The sequence below is a fragment of the Cetorhinus maximus genome, chromosome 15 (genome assembly GCF_964194155.1).
Source record: "Cetorhinus maximus chromosome 15, sCetMax3.hap1.1, whole genome shotgun sequence".
Taxonomy (NCBI): domain Eukaryota; kingdom Metazoa; phylum Chordata; class Chondrichthyes; order Lamniformes; family Cetorhinidae; genus Cetorhinus; species Cetorhinus maximus.
The window spans coordinates 88,918,445-88,944,857 of record NC_135893.1 but is presented as its reverse complement, the minus strand read 5'-3'; the positions used below and the strand labels follow the sequence as shown (position 1 = coordinate 88,944,857).

The 26,413-nt window shown below is 41.6% G+C and overlaps 1 protein-coding gene and 1 long non-coding RNA gene across 2 annotated transcripts in view; one reads left to right on the top strand and one right to left on the bottom strand.

Annotated features, from left to right (window-relative positions):
* LOC144690986 (uncharacterized) overlaps positions 1 to 24,901 on the bottom strand; it is a 29,648-nt gene extending 4,747 nt beyond the window's left edge. Inside the window, exons 1-4 of the long non-coding RNA XR_013579023.1 lie at positions 24,068 to 24,901; positions 23,643 to 23,741; positions 22,920 to 23,026; positions 19,844 to 19,951 (exon numbers count right to left, since the gene is read on the bottom strand). This is a non-coding gene — a long non-coding RNA (uncharacterized LOC144690986). The remainder of the gene's footprint in view (positions 1 to 19,843; positions 19,952 to 22,919; positions 23,027 to 23,642; positions 23,742 to 24,067) is intronic.
* On the top strand, positions 7,092 to 24,072 carry tekt4 (tektin 4). The gene is made up of 6 exons (XM_078558931.1): positions 7,092 to 7,676; positions 12,620 to 12,690; positions 15,667 to 15,810; positions 18,592 to 18,814; positions 23,376 to 23,530; positions 23,666 to 24,072. The coding sequence occupies exons 1-6, from the start codon at positions 7,143 to 7,145 to the stop codon at positions 23,880 to 23,882; spliced, it is 1,344 nt and encodes a 447-aa protein (XP_078415057.1). The 5' UTR covers positions 7,092 to 7,142; the 3' UTR covers positions 23,883 to 24,072.
* Positions 24,902 to 26,413: the final 1,512 nt, after the last annotated feature.

Below are 26,413 nucleotides of genomic sequence, written 5' to 3'. Positions count from 1 at the left end.
CAGTTAAAATACTATGGACAGTTTGGGGTGCCCAATACACAAAGGGCATTAAAGCCACGGAGCTCAGATTCATCAGAATGATGCTGAGCAGGGGTAATTATCGTTATGAACAAAGACTTTAGATACTGGAACAATTTCCATGAGAGCAGAGAAAGCCAAGATGAGTTTTAATGAAAGTCTTAAAGATTATGAACAGATGTGATTGTGAATAAGGAAAAACAATTTTCTCTTATTGGGGAATCAGTGACACGGGATCATGAATTTAAAATTATCATTAAGAGAGTGAGGAAAAAGGTAGGAGAAAATACTTTGTCCACGTTGGTGGATGCTTTGCCACAAGAAGTGATTGAGGCAGACTGCATTGTATTTTTAAAGGAATAGTGAATAAATATTTGCAAAGGAAGATTCAAGACTATGGGAAGACAGTAGGACAGCAGTGGGATTAGTTTGAACTTCTCTAAAGTCCAGCATTGACGTGATGGGCTGAACATCAATGGTTCTAATCTCTTTGTATAAAGTGCATCGATCAGCAACTAATACAGGATAGTAGTTCACTGATGGTAAAATATCTTTGAGATTATCTGCTAAATACGGATGACTCATTAGCAATTGTGCACTGACTCTCTTTTTAGAGGTGAGGTGTTGAAGGATATTTGTTTTACCAATAAATACTCTAAAGGTTAATTTTGAGTACTGCCTGTATGGTTACACTTAGAGAGCATTTCATAGCTGTGAGTTATATAATATTGATGCATTGCAATAAGGAATATGTAATTACATAGAATATACAGCACAGAAACAGGACAGTCGACCCAACCACTCCATGCTGACTTCTATGCTTCACTAAGATTTTTTAATAAAACGTAAGGTGCAATATACTGGCCCACTATATTATTTATGATAGAAGTACTCAAATTTTCTGTGACATATTAATATTTAATCTTGTAGGACAAGATTGTTATTATACCCAACATATTGAAAAAATTGATCTATTAGAGTTTAACCTAATCCAATTTCTCCTGGTTTTGTTATTGTAATTAACATTTTCATGATTTGCTTCGTGTAACATTTGTAATGTAAGCCTGATCCAATGATTACTCACTCCCTCCAACACTGAACTGAAGATTGCATTGATTCTATCTTTTATATTATTAGAAACTGACATGATAGTATTATTATGGGATAAAAGTATATTGGGCTGAATCAGATTTCTGGTGAATTAACACTTAAAAGATAAATATGCTGATAACAAAAATGCTGCCTTTTTCTCTCATTATTGCCAAATTATTCATGTTAGGGCAAACTGGCACACAAGACCACAATCCACTTTATGAAAATCTGAGGTAGATTTCTTAATTGGTATCTAAGGTACAATATGCTTATAATTTTTCACTGTTAATCACCATCTGTTAATACCACATGTTCAAGGTAAAGTTTGAATGTATTTTGCAGAACTATTTTAATTGTGCGATAATGGCTAACAGATGACGAATTACTTCCTATTATGTTGACTGTAATTTTTTGAAAATTGCCATAATGGAATTAAGTTCACAAGAGAACTCATAAGCCCAAAATCCAATTTGATTTAGGAATTAGTCAAGGAATCAGCATGAACTTTTCTCTCTCTCAGAAATATAATTAGGAAATCTATTGTAGAAACACAGAAGCACAACCAGTGAGGTGATTTAGGGTACTTGTCACCCCAGAATTTTGGGTTATGTTCCCTTCTTTTATCCTAGCCCCCTCCAGATCCCACAACTCCTGATGTTGCTCCTTTTCCTCAGCGTTTTCTAGATGGTTACATTTGAGGCAACAGAAATGCAAGATTATCACTGAATTCTGTACAGGAAGACAAAGGCATAGGGTGGAATTTTACCATAAATGCAGTGAGCTGTTCAAAAGTCCATTGACTTCAGCGGGACCGGAAAATCACGCTGGCGTAAAATTCTGCCCATAGTATCTGCTAAATTTTCAAGCTGTTTTATTTCTGTACAACACCAAAGGTGAGTTCCAACTTTTACAAAAGATTAATTTCCACCCAAAATTCACTGAAGCTCTGTGGATCACCATTGAAGGAAGCTCCATTTGGACCTGAAATATCACACATGCTGACAATCACCTTAGGTCTGCTTCCCTCTGTATACCAACCCTTCTGCTATTGGAATCAAAAAATACTATTCATGCTTTGGACACCTCTTTCAAATCTCCTCTTAACACTCCCTGCTCTAAGGAGAATTACCCAGCTTCTCCTGTCTCTCCACATAACTTGGAGAGTATAATCCCTCAACCGTGGTACCGTTCTAACAAATCGCTTTTGCACACTCTTCAAGTCTTTCCTGAAGTGTGGCACCCAGAATTGAACACAATACTCCAGCTTTGGCTGAATTAGTTTTGGTGTTTTATAAAGGTTTAGCAAAACTTTCTTACTTTTATATTCTATTCATCTAGTGATAATGTCAAGTGTTCCATAGTCTATTACACTCTGATACAACTAGTACATGGAGCAATGAGGAAACTACAAACCAGTATTAAACACAAGCCAGCTTGTCAGCTTTTATTTTAACAGTGTGGCTGCCTTTAATACCCTACGCATTGACTGTCCGGTTCACTCATCTTTCTATGTACTGTGAGAATGGATGTTGTGGTCTATATCAATGCAAAGTAATGCCCTTTGGTATGAAAAATGCACCAGCAACACTTCAGAGACGAACAAACAGGGACTAAGAAATTATACTGTTTATATTGCTGGCTTAATAGTATTCAGCCAAACATAGCAGGAGCATTTACAACATTTAAAGGGCCAACCGCAGGAAGCCAATTTGGTTGTAAATTTGACTAAAAGTGAATGTGCGAAAGCGCAAGTTACATATTTAGGCCACACCGTTGGATATGGTCAAGTGGCCCCACGAAAAGTAAAAGCTTTGTGGAATTCACAGTGTCTACAACAAAATGGAAAGTTTTGAGGTTTCTAGGTACGAGTGGATTTAATTGGAAATTTGTGCCAAATTTCAGCGGTGTAGTTGCTCCACTGACCGGATTGTTCAAAAGGAACAGAAAATTCCAATGGACACAGGAGTGTCAGAATGTACTCGACAGCTTGAAAGCTGTACTAACTACTTTCAGCACCTGACTATACAAAGCAGTTTAAATTGGCTATTGACACCAGTGATGTGGGCGTTGGTGCTATGTTGCTACAAGAAGATGAACTGGGAATTGAGAAGCCAGTAGGATATTTCTCATGGAATTTGAATGTACATCAGAAGAAATATTCAACTATAGAGAAAGAGACTTTAAGTTTGGTGTTAACTTTGCAACGTTTTGAAGTGTATACTGCAAACAATTCTTTGAAGTTTCTGGAGAAGTTTCAAAACAAAACACCAGACTGTTTTGGTGGAGTTTATTATTGAAACTGTTCAATTTATAAATTATACATGTAGGTGGATAAGAAAATTTGATTGCAGATGTGTTGTCAAGGGTTTAAAATTCAAAAGCACTTGGATATTGGCAAATGCAGAATAGATTGGAATTAACTCTATTTTTAATAACAGACTTGTACATATTTTCATGGTTGATGCATGTACACTGTATTGTAATAGTTTTGTTTGTAACAGGTAAATGTAGTAAGGAATACAAAATGGGTTGAGAAAATGAAACCATCTTTTTGAAATTATGATGGTTCACCTTTTTTGCAAGGAAGGAGATGTGAGAATGGATGTTTTTATTTAAATATTTTTGGGGAACATTGTGTTATTTGGTGAAAAAGGCTGTGTGTTTGTGTGTGTAAATGATTTAATTAAGCTGGGGAAAAGTTACTATAAACAGGTTGTCTAGGAGGTTAAGACATGAAAGGATAGAGGCATTAGGTGTGCATTTGTAATGAGATATTATGGTGGGTTTCAGGCACAAGTAAACAGGTTTGATCTAACGTTTGCATTTTTAGCTAAGTTGAGAGTTCATTTGAATATCAAAAGGAAGTCAGAGGTACAAAGAAACATTTTTGCATCTTACAGGAGTTCCATGGGTAAATAGAAGAGGGTATATTACATTTTATTGACCTGAAAGCCAAGACAAAATAGAAATGTGAAGAATATTATATTTGGGAGGATTTGAGTTCAAAGAGGTGTGAGAACAATGGAACCTGAGATGAAAGGGGGTGAAAAGGTATTTTAGGGCTACTGTGGGCTGTTGGTGATGTGAGGAAGATCTCCTGGAAACAGCTCTAGGCTGGGAGAAGATGCAGTTTGAATCAGCCACCCTGTCAAGTCAGAATAGTCTTGGGCTGCAAAAAGCAGTCTTGTTCTAAAGTCTTGGATTTCCACAGCAGAGTGGGACAGAGTTTAAGAGGTCGCGTGGTATGCCTTTAGTAAAGCTACAGCAGTTTGCTTTGGGTAATAGTACTGGATTTTTATAGTTAAACATCTATAAGGGAGTATTGCCTGGAATGTGCTTACTTGTCTGACCAAGTAGGGAGTCTTTTGGGGGAATGTTTTGTATAACTTATTTTAACTGTATAACTGTAATCTTGTGTACTTAAGTTATCTTTTCTTCTTGTTAATAAAACATTCACTTTTAATTTTTAAAATCCCAGAAATGTTACTGGACTTCTTGCTGCTGAGATCAGTACGTCTTCTTCTCATTATCAAAATACAAAAAAAAAGGTATGGCTTGTAAGCCAAGTTTCCCTCTGGGATTTGGCTTGCTCAGCAATTAACGTCTGCTATGGTAATAACAGTACACATCAGTTCCAACACTGTATGAAGAAAACAGGACCATTGGCGGCTGGTCCTTCAAACTACATAGTCCCGAAGCTCAGAAAACCCTCACCAAACCTCGCCATTTCTCTGCCTCTCTCCTCTGCGGTGAGGCAACATTTTTGGTGTGATCCAGACCAAGAACTTTTGGCCAAGATGGTTTTGATCAAATTTATAGTAAAGAATATAAAGGAAAGATCATTTTTTTCTAATATTACTGTGGGATACCGAAAGCAGGCTTATAGGGGCTGTATTGTGTGTGTATGTTTGTGTGTGTGCATCCAGTTTAATTAAACTGCAGTCAGACTGCAAGGTTTGAATCATCAAAAGAGGTTAGCTGTAAAACAGGAATTTGAAATTGAGATAAACTAGGATGAAGTCTCAGCGGCTACAGCATGAATAGAATTTGCATTTTTAAATAAGTTGAGAGATTGGCTTTCAAAGGGACATGATAAGATGTTTACAACTGACAAGATAAATAAGACAAAGTTGTTAAGTTTATTTTTCCCAAAAGTGCTGGTCATAATGACAACATGAAAGATTTTTATATTCTGGGAAAAGTAACTTCCAAAGAAAGGTTGTAACAATGGGATTTACAGATCAAAAGGGAGAAAATATATTTAAAGAAAATTGGAAAGCTGTGTGGGATATGACTGTGTGAGATCTTGAAAGGTGCACTGTGTGAAACAGACTTGTGGGTAAAGTCTCTAGCCACCCTGGAGAAGTTTGCTGTTCCAGTAGCCAAGGTTTTGTTAAAAGCCTTTGGGGTTCCATTGTCGAATGAGAGGGAGAAGGAAGCTGTGAAATACCTCCCTGATAGCAACAGTGGGTGCTCATGGTAATATTGCAGGATGTTTTATAGATTCAGAATCTATCTGGACTGTTGCCTGAAAGGGGTGTGTAGTTCGGAGTTTAGTTAAGTAGAAATCTTGTGAGAACTGTTATAAAACTAAATGTAACTGTGTAACTGTAGTCTTGTGTGTTTACATTTTCTTTTCTTTTGTTAATAAATGTTTTAATTTAATCTTTAAAATTTCTAAAGGTGGTAGTGAACTCACTGCTTCTGACTTCAGTGCACAAACTTTCTTGTAATAAATACAAATTGCAAAATTGTTGTGATAGCGTGGCCAAGTTTCTCTTGGGGATTTGGTCAGCCTGGCAAAAAAACCACCTGCCATATCATAACAAGATTAACCTTTAACTTGAAGTAGGTTTGCAGAAAAGCATTCGGGTGAGACATAGGGTTGCCATTTCTGCTTGGACGTATTCTTTGAGGTTTCACTACAAGAGCCCTGCTTCTAAACATCTCAATCCCACACTCCTGTCATTAATCCTCTTACACGTGCAGCTTTGCTGTCTTGCCATGTCAATTGGAAAGCCATTAAGCCTCTAATATCTGATTGATGATACATGACTGGCAGTCAAACAGCTCTTACATTTGTCCCCCAATATTATTATAACTAATGAATGTTCAAAGCAAATTACATTTCTACACACTTTTTCTTTAATCTCCCATGAGTTGCCATTAGCAGTGTCCTGAAGATCAATGTTTAATCGTTGGAGACTCCATGTGAATCCCAGAGGCTTGATAACTCCATCCTACCATCATTTTATTGGGGACTGGATGATAGATACATATACCACACTTCCATATTTCGATTTCAGTGGCAAATTAACTAGAATAAAAAGGTAAGGAAGATCGGGGAGCACTCTCAGAATAAGAGGGCAGCCATTTAGGACTGAGGAGGAGGAGAAATTCCTTCACTCAAAGGGTTGTCAAACTTTGGAATTCTCTACCCCAGAGAGCTGCAGATGCTGAGTCACTGGGTAGATTTAAGGCAGGGGTTGATAGATTTTTGGGTTCTAAGGGAATTTAGGGATATGGGGATAGTGTGAGAAGGTGGAGTCGAGGTAGAAGAACAGGCTGGAAGGGCCATATGGCTTAGTCCAGCACCTAGTTCTTGTGTTATAGAGTCGTGGAGGTATTACGGCACAGAAGGAAGCCATTCGGCCCATTTTCTTTAAAGAAGATGACCGCTACTTAAAAACGGTTAACTACAACAGTATAAAGTTTTACCAGTCTCATGGCAACAGCAGCGTGTGGCGCGTTAAGACAGCAGGGGGAGCAGCTGCAGCAACGAACTGCTCAAGTCTAGTCGAGTCGAGTCTACAGAGGATCACGCTTCGTAACAACGCGTTGTTACCATAGTAACAGCCCCGGGTAGCCAAGCAACGCGACGCTCGCAACACATTGGAGTAACCAAAGCTGAGGAGGAGGCAAGGGTTCGAACCCCACTCAGTAAACCTTATATATATATGTGTGTGTGTCTTTCTATATATCTTTAAATAGGGGAATAAAATACTTAGAGGGGAACTTTAAACATTAAAACCATGTCTGTTGGAGAAGTTCTAGTGACTCATCCGCAAGTCGCGCGATGCATTCCCGAGGAGGAACTGCCTTGCAAACCATACTGCATGATCCGGAATGAGGGTCTGCACTCCTCTGCTGGCTTGGCCACTGCAGGGTTCAGGACAGCCAAGTACATCCCCGAGGAATGGGCGCAGAACAACTATGCCAAGTATTACCAGGCCTTCGCCGACCGGGACACGGCGGAAAACGTGCAAAACGAGTCCAAGAGCTTGATGTCAGAGAGGGAGAAGCTGACCCAGGACACCCAAGCCACCTCCACCAAGAAGATCGGCGAGAGGCTGCAGGACATCTTCTTCTGGAAGTCGGAGCTGAAAAGGGAAATCGAGGACCTGTTGGCCGAGACGGAACTTCTGCTCCAGCAGAAGAGACGCCTGCAGATTGCCCTGGACGCCGTCGAGATCGCCATGTTCGTCTCAACCGATAACCTGCAAAACAGGGAAAGGCGCCAAGGCTCCGACCTGGTCAAAGACAGGGTGGAAGATGAGCTGCTCAAGGTGAGTGCCAGATGCAATGTTCTCCCCCCAAGTTGTTGCTTAAACGATTGCAGTGAATTGCATCTCTGCAAAGAGGCTACCACTCTTCCACACCAGGGCCACCTTCTCACAGTCAGAAGCCAATTGTGGAAGGGGGCATCTACAGAAATGACTGCTGGGAAAAAGATTAATGGATTGTTGGCCTTTATCTCAAGGGGGTGGTGGGTGCAGGAAGACAAAGGGGGTGGGATTTATGCTATAGTTGTGCAAAGCTCTGGTTAGGCAGCATCTGAAGTAATTCAACTCTGGGCACCACACCTCAGGAAGGAAATGTTGACCATGGAGGGGGTGCGGCGCAGCTTGATACCAGGGCTTAAAGGGTTTAAGTATGAAGCCTAGCCTAGACTTGCATAGACTAGGCTTGTATACCCGTGAATATGGAAGATTAAGGGGCGATTCAATCGAGGTGTTTTAAGATAATTAAAGGATTTGATGGAGGGAGTTCAGGACAAGAGGACAATTTTAAAATGAGAGCCAAACCTGTCAGGGAAATACCTTTTTGCACAGAAGGTAGTGGCAATCTGGGAGCCATGAGCCCCACCCACCCCTAACAAAAGCTGTTGTGGGGGTGGGGGCGGGGTCAGTTGAGAATGTCAAAACTGAGATTGATCATCTTTTGGCAGGCAAGGATATTAATGGATATGAACCCAAAGTGGGTAAATGGAGTTGAGATGCAAACCTGCCATGATCTCTTTTAATGGTGAAGCTGACTTGAGGGGCTGAATGTCTTATTCTTGTTCCTATGTTCCATCTGTGACTCCTGGACACAGCTGCTATGAGGTGCGCTTGGGGAAGCACCCTGCTGCCAGCGCAGTGTCAAACTGGATTCAAAAGTGCCCAGGGGCTAGTCCGCCCTCCAAAGCACTTGTCATCAGTTTTTTTTTAACGATCTGAGAAAATTCAAGCCCCTTCCTAGTCTATTAGCTAGGCTGAGAAGCTCTGTATACAGATGTGAATGTGCAGAACTCTCCCCTCTTGGGGGTTGAGATACAGTTATCAACCCACAGCAGAGCTCAGGTGATGCCAGTGATAGTTTGTATTCTACAGCAACTTTTTAAAAATTCGTTCACGAGATGTGGGTGTTGCTGGCTAGGCCAGCATTTGTTGCCCATCCCTAATTGTCCTTGTTCAGAGGGCATTTAAGAGTCAACCACACTGGTGTGGGCCTGGAGTTGCCTGGAATCACATGTAGGCCAGACCAGATAAGGACGGCAGATTTCCTTCCCTAAAGGACATAAGAGAACCAGATGGGATTTTATGACAATCAGAAATGGTTTCATGGTCGTCATCATCAGACTTATAATTCCAGATTCTTATTGGATTCAAATTTCACCACCTGCCATGGTGGGATTCAAATCCAGGTCCTCAGGGGATTACCCTGGATCTCTAGAATACTAGTCCAGTCACAATACAACTATGCCACTGTCTCCCCAGGAACACATCCTAATAACATCAACTACAAGAGCATTTGTATAGCACCCTCAAGTAGCAAATGTCCCTAGGAATTTCACAGCAGCTTCATCAAGCAAAATCTGACCCTGAGTCACACAAGGAGATATTAGGGCAGGTGACTAAGCGTTTGGTCAAAGAGGTTGGCTTTAAGGAACATCTTAAAGGAGGATAGAGAGGCAGAGAGGGTAAGGGAAGGAATTCCAGAGCTTAAGGCCTAGGCAGCTGGAGGCATGGCCACCAATGATGGAGCGATGAAAGATGTCAACCCAACTGCAATATTATTGATCCACTATCCACTATTGGTGGGAGCAAGGGCACAAGAGAAGGAGGCAACTCAGCTCATCATGCCCATGCCAGGTCTCTGAGTGTCCTATTGGGATTTAGAGACTTTTATTTTTTCTGGGATCTGTGCACAGATCCTCAATTTGACACAGGCTTTAATCAGACATGTTAGCTGTGTTCAAAGCCCCTCTCCCACTATCCACCTCATAAATCAACAAGAAGCAAAATCAAATTGAGTTAAGAATGTTTGACACATGGGTTAATTTACCATGCGTTGCTGTATGATTGCTGTGGTGAGCCTTTCAGAGTGCTCACTGCTATACTTGTTAGCTAGACTTGTCATCGTGTGTGATCGATATCAGGTCAAACCTTATCAGTAAACCTATCATGTTACCTATCAGTAACCTTACTGCTTGAGCAATAGCAATCTGGTATGGTCACCGTGAAAAATTAGGTGGAAAGGAACAAATATTTCAATACAATCAACTACCAACTCAAGGTTCATATATATATGACTAAGCACATCCACCAATTCTCATGCTGAAATCTTAATGCTATCAAGATAAGTATTTTTATTGATATGAATAAACAGGCAGGAAGACTGTTTCTCCTTCCCTGTGACTCATGTACCAATGTAAACATGTAACGGAAGGTTTTATGGGTTGTACAGCCCATCTTAGTCCTTGTCTGGAAAAGCCTCAATTTTAAAATTCTCATCCTTGTTTTCAAATTCCTTCATGGCCTCTCCCCTCCATATCTCTGTAACCCCCCTCAACCTTACAAGTCTCTGGGATATCTGCCCTCCTGTAATTCTGGCCTCTTACGCACCCCCAATTTTCATTGCCCTGCCATTGGTGGCCATGTCTTCAGCTGCCAAGGCTCTAAGCTCAGGAATTCTCTCTCTAAACCTCTCTGCCTCTCCATGGTTCTCTCTCTTCCCTTAAGACATTCCTTAAAACCTACATCTTTGACCAGGCTGCCCTATTTTTTTAATGTGGCTCTATATCAAATTTTGTTGTGAACGCTCCTGAGAAATGGCTTAGGATGTTTTACTGTGTTAAAAGTGCTATATAAATGCAAGTTGTCATTTTGGTTGTTGCTGAATCAGATGATATTTGAATTGCTGCCTGTAAAAACTTCAAAAGAATGTTATGCATGGGTGCAAGTAAGCAATCTCATTGGATTAAAAACAAAATTCCAAATTGTTGCACTGACCTTTTATGCTAACATATCAATACAGAAAACTGCCTTGATGTGTTCTTGATCTGATCTTGTTTTTAGCTAGTAGAAAGAACTTGCTTTTATATGGCAGCTTATCACATGCTCAGGATGTTCCAAAGTGTTTCATAACAACAGTGGTTTTAAAAGTAGTTTATTGTTATGTGGGTCAGCAAGAAAATTATTTATGTATTTTAACATGGGAGAGAGTGCAATCATCTCAAGTAAATGAGCTGGAAAAATATCAATATATCTATTAAATAAAGACAGAAGATGTACATACTCGAGCTGGTCAGTTTAAATTCTGTAGCATTCATGTGCATTGTAATCCCCTTATAATTATAATCTGCAAACAAGAGAAAAAATCTTTGCCACCCTCTTCTGTGAATCATTTAATATTCTGCAAAGGTAATTTTTGTTGTTCAACCTGTGAAACGTCAATGCTGTTTTGTACAGTCATTAGCACTGTTATCATTATACCGAGACCACTGTATACATTTTAGATGACATAAAAGGAACATGTGCTTGGCAACTAATATTGTATTTATATGACACTCTTAAAATACTCAGGCTACTTTCATTGACTTTGAACCCCTGGAGAAAATCATAGCCATTCCCAACTATTGATAATTCTACACACCTGTTGAGTTCATTAATCTCTTGACAAATTTCCTGCCCACAGTGCAGTATTTTACAGTGACAGTGAAATCCCAAATAGGAAGCTTCCCATTTTACTGAGCCCAGTACAGGCAGCACCAGTGCAACTGTAAGCTGATACAAAGGCCAATCACCTCTGTTAGTTTCATATTCTTTATATGAGCAACTGTTACCATGTAAATATCGTATCACTGTCATAGGACTATTAAGATTCAATTTCAAGCAATATCTGTGCCATTAGATTAATGGAACAAATAGCCTGAATGTGTAAACATTTGAATCATCAATGGCTAACACCTGAAAAATTAGGAGAGCGGTAATCTAGGGCAAGTCAGAAGTAAAGCGGAGTCAGCTACCCAACATGGTACTGAGCCAAAACAAAAACAAAATTACCTGGAAAAACTCAGCAGGTCTGGCAGCATCGGTGGAGAAGAAATCAGTTATTTCTTCTGATTTCTTCTCCACCGATGCTGCCAGACCTGCTGAGTTTTTCCAGGTAATTCTGTTTTTGTTTTGGATTTCCAGCATCCGCAGTAGCTTTTAGCTTTTTGTTTTTACCTATGGTACTGAGCCATACCAGGATTGAAGGTTCAGGCACCTATAGGCTACTGGCATCCATAGGACTATCTTCAGTATGAGTCAGTACATTTAGGAGAGGAGGGGAGGAAAGAGAAATGAGGCAAACAAGGAAATAAAGAAAGACTTACATTTATATAGCGCCTTTCATGACCACAAAACATCCCAAAGCACTTTACAGCCAATGATCTACTTTTGAACTGCAGCCACTATTCTAATGTAGAAAACGCAGCAGCCAATTTGTGCACAGCAAGCTCCCACAACCAGTAATGTGATCAGATAATTTTTTTGTGATGTTGATTGAGGGATAAATATTAGCCAGGATACCAGAGATGTGCTTTTGTTTGAAATAGTGCCATAGGATCTTTTACATCCACCTGAGTATGAAAACCAGGCCTCGGATTAACATCTCACCTGTAAGATGATACCTCTGATTGCACAGCGCTGGAGTGTCACCATAGATTGTTGTGCACAAGACCTGGAGTGGGACCTGAACCCATGACTTACTGATTCAGCAGTGAGAATGCTAGCCACTGAGCCAGGCTGATACATGTTACTGCGTTGCAAATGTCAGTTAACTCTTGTGAATGTTGCATATGGCTAACACACACACAGGATTTGCAACAGTTCACACTCAGGAGTACCAAACAGAGAAAGCTCCACCAGTAATGGACTATTTCAGAAGCAACATCCTATAAAGTTATTTCTTTTTAATGCAGGAAGTTGATCTAATTCGAAATGTACAAGGAGTTTTGAAGAGAACTTTGGATGAGGTCATTAAGCAGATTAGGTAAGTTAATTGTCAGGGACAAGATGGCATTAGATTCATTACTAATTCATTGCTCTTCCAGTGCATTCTACATTATAGCTTCAATTTCAAGTTACTTACTTACCTACTGAAGGGACAGTAACCTACAGAGATGTCTTAAATTTACACTCTACGCCATTACTCAATATTTTTATATATTATGTTTACAGGGGAAGGCCAGGATCCTTTATCTAAAAAAATTGCAAATGATTGTGAGTCATTTTAGTTTTTGGTTACTTTTTATTGTTTTTTTAGTTTTTATTGTTTTTTTTAATCAGTGATAAATTAAATGGGGAAATTAAATGAATTCAAAGATTTTACTGTAATAGTCGCTAGTTCAGATGCAGTGTTACAGAAACTGAAAAATTCTAGTTAGGGCACTAACTGGAGGAATTTTCCACCACGTACCCATCTACAGTACACATCAGAACATAAGAAGTAGGAGCTGGAGTAGGCCATATTCCTTCTCGAGCCTGCTCTACTGTTCAATAAGATCATGATTGAACTTTCACATTCACTTCACTTTCCTGCCCAATCCCTATATCGCTGGATCCCCTTTGTATCCAAAAATGTGTAACTGTGAGTCTTGAATAAACTCGATGACTAAGCATCCACAGCTCACTGGGGCAGGGAATTCCAAAGATTCGCTCCCACCTTCCAAACCCACAACCGCGACCACCTAGAAGGACAAGGGCAGCAGACACATGGGAACACCAACACCTGTAAGTGCACCTGCATGCCACTCACCATCCTGACTTGGAAATATATCGCCGTTCCTTCACTGTCGCTGGGTCAAAATCCTGGAACTCCGTCCCTAACAGCACTGTGGGTGTACCTGCACCACATGGACTGCAGTGGTTCAAGAAGCCAGCTCATCACCACCTTGTCACGGGCAATTAGGGATGGGCAATAAAAGCTGGCCTAGCCAGCGATGCTCACATCCCAGGAACGAATAAACAAAAAATCAGTGAAAACATTTCCACTTCAGCTTACTCATAAGTAGCCAACCTCTTATCCTGAGGCTTTGACCTCTAGCCCTAGACTTGTAGCCTGGATAAAACAGCTTCTCAGCATCTACCCTGTCAAGTACTCTAAGAATTTTACATGTTTCAATGAGATCATCTCATGCTTCTAAACTCCAGAGAATATAGTCTCTTTTTACTTGATCTCTTGTCATACATCAGCCCTCTTATCCGAGGACCCAATCAGGGATAAAGACCTTGATGCTTGCAGGAACATAACTCCTCTCCTTCTGATTAAATAAATGGTTTATTTTAGTAGAATCTTAGAATCATTTGAATAATGCAGCACAGAAGAAGGCCATTCTGCCCATCATGCCCGTGCTGATTGTTTGGAAGAGCTAATGAATTAATCTAACTCCCTGGTTCTTACCCACATATTAATATTATCATACACCACATGTACATTTTCTCCTCTTCAACTGTTTACCTGACTCCCTTTTGAAAGTTACTATTGAATCTGCTTCCATCATCCTTTTAGGCAGTGCATCTCTTGGTTTTGTACAAATTTTCAAAACGTAAACTGTAACTATATCTGTTTATCATGTCAGAACTTTTAAAATATAAAAAGAAGTTTCCCCGGCCTAAATAGTATAAACTGAAATAAAACCAGAAAACAATGAAGGTGCACAACAGGTCAATCAGCAACCCAGGGATAGAAACGTTAATTGATCTTTTCCTCCATTCAGATGCTGACTAACCCGTTGTGCATTTCCACTTTTCTCTGGCCTGGCTTAATTGTTTTCTCTTCAAAAGTTGATATTGCAAATAAAAACAGAAAATGCTGGAAATACTCAGCAAGTCTGACAGTCTCTATGGAGAGAGAAACACAGCTAATGTTTCAGGTCGATGACCTTTTATCAGAACTGGGAAAAGTTTTAGGATACAACAGGTTGTAAGCAAATGAAATGCAGGGGCGGGGTGTGGGGTGGGACAGGGGAAGTTGGGAAGAAGAACAAAAGGGAAGTCCTGTGGTCTGTGGTAGAAGGCAAGAGAGATTAAATGACGAAGGGTTAATGGTGCAAGGCTGAGAGGGAACGGTAATGGAACAAATAAGGAAACAAAATGCAGGACAGAATTTTACGGCCCTGTCACAGGTGGGGGCGGGGTTGTAAAATGTGGTGAGCCATTCAAATCTCTGTTGACTTTGGTGGGACCGTAAAATCCCGCTGACATAAAATTCCATCCATAAGTCCAGAGGAGGTGTGAATGGCGGAATCATGAACAGCTGTCATCCAAAAGAAAAGAAAATAGTGAAAAACAAGAGAAAAATGAAAACCGGCAAAGAAAAAGAAAATAAATAGGGCAGGGGTTACGATCTGACAGAATATTGTAAACATCTGCTTTATAATGCTGCACCAAAATTCACTCTCCCAATAACTTGGGTGAGTTTATTGAGTGAGAATGTGGATCAGTAAAGCGCTGGACTCAAATTCTCATCTTTACTTTATTCAACTGATCTCAGCTGGGGCCAGTAGGTAGTCTACCAGAATCGGCTTCCATTCCTATAGGCGGGGAGAGGGAGGGAAGATGCTAATTGCCACCTTATGAACCTGGCTGGAAAATGTCTACAGGTACGTTGGTTGAGAGCAGGGTTGAAAGTGGTTACGATGCTCTTTATGGCCAAATAATCAGCTGACGCTTACTGCTGCAACCTGCACATGGAAACCGCTGCTTGGCAAGGCACCGATATAAAGCTTGAATGTTAATGCTTTTGTGACGTGCATTGAATCCATTTTTCCCTGCGCGTATTGCTAAAACCTTAAAGTTAACATTTATATTTTCAGTAAAGGGAGTTCAGCCATGAACAAAATAAAACTTCTTTGTCACCTTGGAAGGCGCCATTCACCTTCTTTAACACCTTGCACTTGAATAATATGATATTATCCTAAGCATCCTTCCATTGTACTAATAGTGCACTTTAAACCATTTGTCACAGGAGGAACAGAGATGCTAAGGAACTCCTGGAAATGGATTGGTCAGACAAGTATGAGGCCTATAAAATTGATGTCAAAGCCGGAGGCCTCAATAACCAGAGCACAAACATTCAGTTCCATCCAAACTCTGCCAAGTTCGAGGACAAGTAAGGCAAACTCTAATTCATATTCAGAAATCAAATAATGTTGATGGGGCCTTCAGACCCTGTAGTAACCCTCAAGTCAAAGCCCACCCAAATAAAACAGTATGTGATATTTAAAATTGATTACTTCCTATCTGAGCAGGTCACATGAGCCAGAGTCACATGCGGCCTTAGATAGTGAAGACTTGGTGAAATTCATTTTGAGGGGAATTAATGAAATTTGTTTTCATGTGTGCAGAAAACACAACCCCAGTTAAAAAATAGTCTGGACATGAGAGACCTGGAATGCGTCTTGCCTTAGACAACTGGGATTTCATTTGTCAACTGGTCTGGCTCTCTGTTTGGACACAGCTTTGCCTTGATGCAAAAGGAAAATACTGCAGATGCTGGAAATCCAAAATAAAAACAAAAAATATGGGCAATACTGAGCAGATCAGGCAGCGCCTGTGGAGAGAAACAGCTACAGATGCAACCTGACCAGCTGAGCACCTCCAGCGTTTTCTGCTTGTATTACACCTTGGAGTTGTTTGCACAGGGGGACTTATAGCAGACTGATGAGGATCACAATCCTTCCCACCTTTTGGCTGTGTCCCACAAGCAGGACATATTGGTAAAAGAAGCCCACAGTGTCCCAAATTAGATCAAGCACCCCATGAAATTAGATCCAGCCACTTACCACTTCAACTTCCACACAGTGACCCTTGCCCCAGATCTGGGGTTGCCAGCACTGGTTGCACATATTCCTGGAGTTTCACCACATGATCTCTTGTCTCCAATGGCCCTGCCACCACGTTCCCACATTGGTCACCCAAACAGTCCCATCCATGCTGCACACCACCTTGCCCTCGCCAATCAGAAAGTGAACAGACTCAGTTTTTCTTCCCATCTCCAAAATTTTTTAAAAGTCAAAAATATTTTTATCAAAGAGTTTGAAGAAAATGAAATAGAACACTTTTTATTTAACAGTCCAGTGATTTTCCTCTTGGGATGCTAGCAGGAGATTAATCCTTGAATTCTTGGAAAGTCCAAGAAAATCCTGGAGAGTTGACAATCCTACCCGGGCACCAGCATGGATAGCATACTCTTGGGTTTTCCGCTAACTACAACCCGTTGTCAAATGCCAGTCAAGGGTGCCTAGCCCTAATTTCTGATCAATTTCCATTCCAACAACAACAACTTGCATTTCATAGTGCCCTTAATGTAATAAAACGTCCCAAGGCATTTCATGGGAGTGCTAAGGAGCAACATTCGGCCCGGAGCTGAAGACATGGCCACCAATGATGAAGCGGTTAAAATCGGGAATGCTCAAGGGGCCAGAATTAGATGAGCGCAGTGGCCTCGGAGGGTGGTGAGGCTGGAGGAGATTACAGAGATAGGGAGGGGGTGGGGCAATGGAGGGATCTGAAACAAAGATGTGAATTTTAAAATTGTGGCATTGCTTGGCCGGGAGCCAATGTACATCAGTGAGCACAGGGGTGACAGATGATTGAGTCCAAACTTGGGCTGACAGGTCAGTGCAGGACTGAAGGAGTGCTGCACTGTCAGAGGTTAATGCTGTTGTGGGTGGATATTCATACAGACTTTAAAAAAAGAATCTTTACAGCCTGAATTAAGAAATAATTTGAATTAAGAAATTTTGGGACTGAGACACTATGGAAGGTACTATGGCAGTACCCAAGAAAGCAGGCCCAAACCATTGTTTTCAATTAGGTCTCCTGTTCCTGGTTCACTGGCAGCTGTTGGTTGACCATAAATTATAAGCAGGGAAAAGCACAGTAGGAAGCAGGGAAGAACTTGCTTTTATTGCCTTTCACAACAATACAAAGTGATTTACAGACAATGAAGTCTTTTTGTAATGTAGATGTGATATCATTACCATTCCTTCAGTCAACCTCCAAGAACATCTATGAGCCAAGCTACACTGTAAAGCTCGCTGCCTATCATGATATATCGGATATAGACTGTACATCATGAGCATGTAGCATATCAACATGGTGTAAAAAGGAACTGGGCCACTAGAGGGTGCCTTAAGCCTTCTCTTGACATGTATTGAATAAAAAAGTAGTAACAAATGTAATGAAAATTTATTGCATGTTTAAACTAGAATGCAACAGTGAAACATCTGATTGGAAATATAGCACTGACCTGTCAACCAAAATTTGGACTCAATCATCCATCACCCCTGTGCTCGCTGATCTACATTGGCTCCTGGTCAAGCAATGCCACAATTTTAAAATTCACATCCTTGTTTCAAATCCCCCCTCATTGTCTCCCCCTTCCCTATCTCTGTAATCTCCTCCAGCCCACCACCCTCCGAGGTCACTGCGCTCATCTAATTCTGGTCTCCTTGAGCATCCCCGATTTTAATCACTCCGTCGTTGGTGGCCATGCCTTCAGCTCAGTGTCCAATTTTGCTTCACAGCACTCCCATGAAATGCCTTGGGACATTTTATTATATTAAAGGCACTATATAAATTCAAGTTGTTGTCATTGGAATGGGACTTGATCCCGTGACTTTCTGACTTGCAGATAAGATTGCTAACCACAGGGCCAAAGCTGATATTAAGTCAGGGCAAACTTCCCTCTGAAAAGTTGTTCCACTCCCATCAACACTATAGCTTGTGTTCTTCATGTATATCATTTCATAATCATAGAATAGTACAGCACAGAAGGGGCCCATTCGACCCATCAAGTCTGTGCCAGCTCCTTTGAAGAGCAAAAGGTAATTCTGCGAAGAAATAACCACTGAGTCTCATGCTGTTGCGTTTTGTTTTAACCTCACAGCTCTTCAACTCCAGAGTCTTGGGCGCAGTTCACCCATTGTAACATTTACAAAGCTGAACAGGAGCGAATGGCTTCCATTAACCTTCGTGCTTTGGTTGACAATGTGCTGCTCGAGACCTCACAAGATCTGCGTTGCCAGTACGATCGAGTCAATGCTGCTTTTAACCAGCGTCTGGAAGAACTCAATGATGCAAAAGCTAAGCTGGAATATCATCTGAGAAGGGTAAATTTCTGGTCAACTGATCCTGTTTCACTTTTACTCCAAAATCACATCAAATATATAACCTTAAAACTGGAGATCATTTCATTAAAAACGTTTACACTATTATGGGCGGCTATTCATACAGGCTTTTTAAAAAATCTTTTCAACCCAAATTTAAAAATAATTTGAATTAAGAAATTTTGAATTAAAAGGAAGTGAGCCATGCAAATGTAGGGCAACAGTTCATGTAGCTATGCTGGTGTTTGTCTTGAATTACTTGAAAGGACAAATAAATAGAGGCTCTTTGGAACCTTTGGGAGGTTAGACAGCCGCGCTCCTACTGAGCTCTGTAAATCCCTGTGTGAAAACTCCGAGCTCCTTCACTTCTGGCCTCTTGAGCATCCCATATTTTAATTGCTGCAATATTGATGGCTGTGCCTTTGTTTGCCAAGGCCATAGGATCTGGAATTCCCTCCCTAAATCCCTCTGCCTCTCTATCTCTCTCTCCTCCTTTAAGATACTCCTTAAAACCTACCTTTTGACCAGTATTTTGACCACATGCCCTTATATCTCCTTATGAGGCTCAGCATCAAATTTTATTTGATAACATTGCTGTGAAGCACCTTGGACTGTGTAGTTATATTAAAGATGCTATATAAGTGCAATTTATTGTTAGTTAATGGAGATGCAGTTGGCTGTGTATATTGTCTGTAGAAGAACAACATTGATGTGTTAAGTTGCCTTTATCCGTGTATATTATTATTGGTAGCAATTTGGTTAATATTATTGTCATTAATATTATATCATTTTTGGGGGAGACGGTGGCGTGGTAATGTCACCGGACTAGTAATCCAGAGGCCCAGGCTAATGCTCTGGGAACACAGGTTCAAATCCCACCACGGCAGCTGGTGGAATTTAAATTCAGTTAATAAATCTGGAATTCCAAAAAAAGCTAGTCACGCTAGTAGTGACCATGAAAACATTGTTAATTGTCATAAAAACCATCTCATTCACTAATGTCCTTTAGGGAATGAAATCTGCCGTCCTTACCTGGTCTGGCCTACATGTGACTCCAAACCCACATCAATGTAGTTGACTCTTAACTTCCCTCTGAACTGGCCTATCAAGCCACTCAGTTGTATCAAACCGCCATGAAGTCTACAAAAAGGAATGAAACCGGATAGATCATCTGGCATTGACCTAGGCACCAGAAACGACAATGACAATCCCAGTCCTGTCGACCCTGCAAAGTCCTCCTTACTAACATCTGGAGGCTTGATGAAAATGGGGTGAGCTGTCCCACAGACTAGTCAAGTAACAGCCTGACATATTTCTACACACTGAATCATACCTTACAGACAATGTCCCAGACACAACCATCACCACTCCTGGGTATGTCCTGTCCCACTGGCAGGACAGATCCACCAGAGGTGGCGGCACAGTGGTATGTAGTCAAGAGGGAGTTGCCCTGGGTATCCTCAACATTGACTCTGAACCCCATGAAGCCTCATGGCATCAGGTCAAACACGGGCAAGGAAACCTCCTGCTGATTACCACGTCCTGCGCTCCTTCAGCTGATGAATCAGTACTCCTCCATGCTGAACACAACTTGGAGGAAACACTGAAAGTGGCAAGGGTGCAGAATGTACTCTGGGTGGGGGACTTCAATGTCCATCACCAAGAGTGACTGGGTAGTACCACTACTGACCGAGGTGGCTGAGTCCTAAAGGATACAGCTGCTAGACTGGGCCTGCAGCAGGTGGTGAGAGAAAAACCTACTTGACCTCGTCCTCACCAGTCTACCTGTCGAAGATGCATCTATCCATGACAGGATCGGTAGGACCACTGCACAGTCCTTGTGGAAATGAAGTCCTGCCTTCACATTGACGATACCCTCCATCATGTTGTGTGGCGTTACCATTGTGCTAAATGGGATAGACTTTGAATAGATGTAACAGCTCAAAACTGGGCATCCATGAGGTGCTGTGGGCCATCACCAACAGCAGAATTCTATTAGAACACAATCTGTACCCTCATGGCCCAGCAGAACCCCCATTCTACCATTAACATGAAACCAGGAGATTAACCCTGGTTCAATGAAGAGTGCAGGAGGGCATGCCAGGAGCAGCACCAGGCATACCTAAAAATGAGGTGTCAACTTGGTAAAGCTACAACACAGGACTACTTGCATGCCACAAAGCATAACCAGCAAGTGATAGACAGAGCTAAGCGGTCCCACAACCAACAGAGCAGATCTAAGCTCTGCAGTCCTGCCACATCCAGTCATGAATGGTGGTGGACAGTTAAACAACTCACTGGAGGAGGAGGCTCCACAAACAAACCCCAATCCTCAATGATGGAGGAACCCAGCAAATTAGTGCAAAAGATAAGGCTGAAGCGTTTGCAACAATATTCAGCCAGAAGTGCCGAGTGGATGATCCATCTCAGCCTCCTCTGGAGATCCCCAGTATCACTGGTGCCAGTCTTCAGCCAATTCCAACTGGAGCCAACTCCAAGTGATATCAAGGAACTGATGAAGGCATTGGATACTGCAAAGGCTATGCGGCCTGACAACATTCCAGCAGTACTGAAGACTTGTGCTCCAGAACATGCCATGCCCTTAGCCAAGCTGTTCCAGTATAGCTACAAACTGGCATCTACCCAGAAATGTGGAAAATTGCCCAGGTATGTCCTCTCCATAAAAAGCCAAATCCAGACTCGACAAATTCCCGCCCCATCAGTCTACTCTTAATCATCAGTAAAGTAATGGAGGGGGTCATCAACAGTGCTATCAAGTGGCACTTGCTTAGCAATAACCTGCTCACTGATGCTCAGTTTGGGTTCCGCCAGGGTTACTCAGCTCCTGACCTCATTACAGCCTTAGTCCAAACATGGACAAAAAGGTTGAATGCAAGAGGTGAGGTGCGAGTGACTGCCCTTGTCATCAAGGCAGCATTTGACCGAGTGTGGCATCAAGGAGCCCTAACAAAACTGGAGTCAATGGGAATCAGGGGGAAAGCTCTCCACTGGTTAGAGTCATACCTACACAAAGGAAGATGGTTATGGTTGTTGGAGGTCAATCATATCATTTCCAGGACATCACTGCAGGAGTTTCTCAGGGCAGTGTCCTCGGCCCAACCATCTTCAGCTGCTTCAGCAATGACCTTCCTTCCATGACAAGGTCAGAAGTGGGGATGTTCGCTGATGATTTCACAATGTTCAGCACCATTCACAACGCCCCAGATTCTGAAGCAATCCATGTCCAAATGCAGCAAGATCTGGACAATATCCAGTTTGGGCTGACAAGTGGCAAATAACATTCACGCCACACAAGTTGCAGGCAATGACCATCTCCAACAAGAGAGAATCCAACCATCTCCGCTTGACATTCAATGTCGCTACCATCACTGAAACCCCCACTAGCTACATACTGCGGATTATCATTGACCAGAAAGTGAACTGGTCCAGCCATATAAATACTGTGACTACAAGAGCAGGTCAGAAGCTGGGAATTCTGCAGCAAGTAACTCACCTCCTGACTCCCCAGAGCCTGTCGACCATCTACAAGGCACAAGTCAGGAGTGTGATGGAATAATCTCCGCTTGCCTGGATGAGTGCAGCTCCTACATCACTCAAGAAGCTCAACATCATTCAGGATTAAGGAGCCTGCTTGATTGGCACCACGTCCACCACCTCCAACATTCACTCCCTCCACCATCGAAGCACAGTGACAGCAGTGTGTACCATCTACAAGATGCACTGCACCAAGGCTTTTTCAACAGCACCATCCAAACGCCTGACCTCTATCACCTCGAATGACAAGGATAGCAAATACATGGGAACACCACCACCTGCATGTTCCCCTCCAAGCCACACACCATCCTGACCTGGAACTATATCGCCGTTCCTTCACTGTCGCTGCGTCAAAATCCTGGAACTCCCTCCCTAACAGCACTATGGCTGTATCTGCAACACATGGACTGCAGCGGTTCAAGAAGGCAGCTCACCACCACCTTCGCAAGGGCAATTAAGGATTGGCAATAAAATTGCTGGCCTAGCACCCATGACCCATGATTTAGCTAGCCCACAACCCAAGAAAGAATAAGAAAAATTAGCAGTGGCTCACATTTTAATGACAAATGAATCCTCTGTTTGATGTGTTTGCTGGTGACATCTCACAAAATTAGCCCAAGTGGGGGTATCAGCGGGATATGAGAATGTAGTAGACTGTACCTTGCTCCAAGGAAAATATGAAATTCTGTTAATAATTGCATGGATTGAAATAATGAATAAAGACTTCGAAAGAAAAACAGAAAATGCTGGAAACTCTCAGCAGGTCTGACAGCATCTGTGGGAAGAGAAACAGAGTTGACGTTTCGAGTCCTTCTTCAGGGCTCTGAAAGACTCGAAACATTAACTCTGTTCCTCTCTCCACCGATGCTGTCAGACCTGCTGAGCTTTTCCAGCATTTTCTGTCTTTCTTTCAGATCTCCAGCATCCGCGGTATTTTGCTTTTACCTGAGTGAAGACTTTGTTGAGGTTGCACGTGACATCCTCATTTTTTTGTTCTCTCTTTGAACAGATACTCGAGCAGATTGCAGACCAGGAGAAAAACATTGCCCGTCTAAAACAGGCCATAAAAGATAAAGAGGCTCCACTGAAGGTCGCCCAAACCAGACTGTACGAGAGGACGTACAGGCCCAATGTGGAGCTCACCAGGGACCCTGCTCAATTTAAGTAAGCCTACAGAATGTTTTTGATCTGGAGATCTGTGCACTGATGGTATTTATTCAAATGTTTACTCTTGCTATTCCATCATGTGACCCGGTTTCTCACTGACTGTGCTCACCTTTTGTCTCCCAACATTGACAGCTTGATATGTGAGGTCAATGAAATCCAGGAGTCCATCTCACTCCTACAGGAGCAACTCAGAGAAGCCCAGATATCCCTGGAGAACATGGAAAACACTCGGATGACTCTCGAGAAAGAAATAGCAATAAAAGCAAATAGTATATTTATTGATAGTGAAAAGTGCCTGAAGCACCGTGAACGGTACCCAAGCATTATTAGACTGTCGGGTTATCAATAAACAAAATCAAAACGTACACTTAATATGCAGACGTATTATTTATGAGCAATAATGTTTGGATTTTTCAGAGATTTAAATCTAATGTTGCACTAAGGTGATTTCATAGATGTTGTGCATTTAGGTAAAAGCAGAACTGAAAATCTCATTCCATTTGTACAAATTAAGAGAAATGACCACTAAATTACCATGACCCTGATGGACATGTACAACTTCCTGACTGTCAGGAGGCATGATCTGCAACGGAAACATTTTCTATGTTATCATGGTCTTCTTGTCTTTGGATTTTCCAGAATTTTCTTTCAATAAACTACGAGAACAGAAAAGTTTTCAGTTCATGTGCAATATAATGTTTAATGCTTAGATTTACGTGCATCATTTTAAGTACTTAAACAAGACACCACTTTATACTTGGAACAACTAGTCAATGTCCCCAGGGAATCAAGTTCACCTTTAGTCTTTACATAAAGCAAGGTTAAGGGAGATAATCAGACAGGTGCAATTCAGCCCACTTTTTAAAGTCATGCATTCTGTTGCTACACGCATGTAACACATTACTGATGCATTTCTCCATTACAGGTCTGAGTGTTGCATTCATGTCACAGACAAAGGGGTTACATAGAACATAGCCACATAGGACTTAGGATCAGGAGTAGGCCATTCAGCCCTTCAAGCCTGCTCCGCCATTCGATAAGATCATGGCTGATCTGCTTGTGGTCTCAACTCCACTTCCTTGTCTGCCCCCCCATAACCCTTGACTCCCTTGACTATCAAAAATCTATCTAACTCTGCCTTGCATACAAGAGAATTCCACATACTAAAGACTCTCTGAGAGAAAACAAATTCTCCTCATCTCCACCTTAAAAGGGAGACTTCTTATTCTTAAACTGTGTCCCCTAGTTCTAGTCTCCCCCACAAGAGGAAACATCCTCTGGGTATCCACCCTGTCAAGTCCCCTCAGCATCTTGTGTGTTTCAATAAAATCACCTCTCATTCTTCTAAACTCCAATGGGCATAGGCCCAACTTGTTCAATCCTTCTTCATAAGATAAGCCCTTTCTCACAGGAATGAGTCTAGTGAACTTTCTCTGAACTGCTTCTAATGCAATTATATCTTTTTTCAAATAAGGAGACAAAACTGTACACAGTATTCCAGATGTGGTCTCATGTGGCCCTGTGGAACTGCAGTCAAACGTCTCCACTTTTATATTCCATTCCCCTTGCAAAAAAACACCAACATTCCATTTGCTTTCCTAATCACTTGCTGTACCTGCACTCTCTGAAGAAGAGTCTTACAGACTCGAAACATTAACTCTGTTTCTCTCTCCACAGATGCTGTCAGACCTGCTGAGTTTTTCCAGCATTTTTTGTTTTTGTACCTGCATACTAACCTTTTGTGATTCAGTTACCAGAATATCCAGATCCCTCTGTACACTGAGTTACATAATTTTCTCCATTTAAATAATATGCTACTTTTCTGTTAATCCTGCCAAAGTGGATAAGTTCACATTTTCCCACATCTCAGTCCATCTGCCAAATTTTTGCCCACTCACTTAACCTGGCTATATCCTTTTGCAGACTCTCTACCTCCCTTTGACAACTTACTTTCCTACCTATCTTGGTGTCATCGGTAAATTTAGCTACCATACATTCGCTCCCTTCATCCAAGTCATTGATATAAACTGTAAATAGTTGAGGACCCAGGCACTGATCCCTGTGGCATTCCACTAGTTACAGCTTGCCAACCTGAAAAAGATCCATTAATCCCTACTCTCTGCTTCCTGTTAGCTAACCAATCCTTTATCCATGCCAATATGTTACCCCCCTCCACCCCATATGCTTTTATCTTGTGTGGTAACCGGTGATGTGTCATCTTATCAAATGCCTTTTGGAAATCCAAGTGCACCACATCTACAGGTTCCCCTTTATCCACCTTTTTGTTACTTCCTCGAAAAACTCTAATAAATTAGTTAAGCACGGTTTCTCTTTCACAAAGCCATGTTGACTCTGCCTGATCACATTATGATTTCCTAAGTATCCTGCCATAGCCTCCTTAATAATGGATTCTAGCAATTTCCCTATGACAGATTTTAGGCTAACTGGCCTATAGTTTCCTGCTTTTTGTCTCCCTCTCTTGAATAAAGGTGTTACACCTTTATTGAAACACCTGTTAAGCCTTTATTAGGAAACCAACAGGTAGGCTTGGATACATTTGACGTGCAAAACTCGATGGGGAGGTTTCAACATAAGGTTTATCAATGGGCAGGCCAACAGTTATAGCAACATACTAGGTGATCTCCTCTAACTAAACACATGGAACCAAGGGTAGTGTTCAGGTGAAGTCACATTAGGGAGCAGCAGGTAATTGGACCATGGCAAGCAGACATAATGCAGCCGCCACTCTAAAGACATAGATTCTGTCCCTGTTTGGTAGGGTAGTTTCAGTTTGAAATGAAAATATAGTTGAACAGCCAAATTTTTGCAATTTGGGAAGCTGAGAATTGACTGGAGAAATGGCTAACACAAAAACAGAAT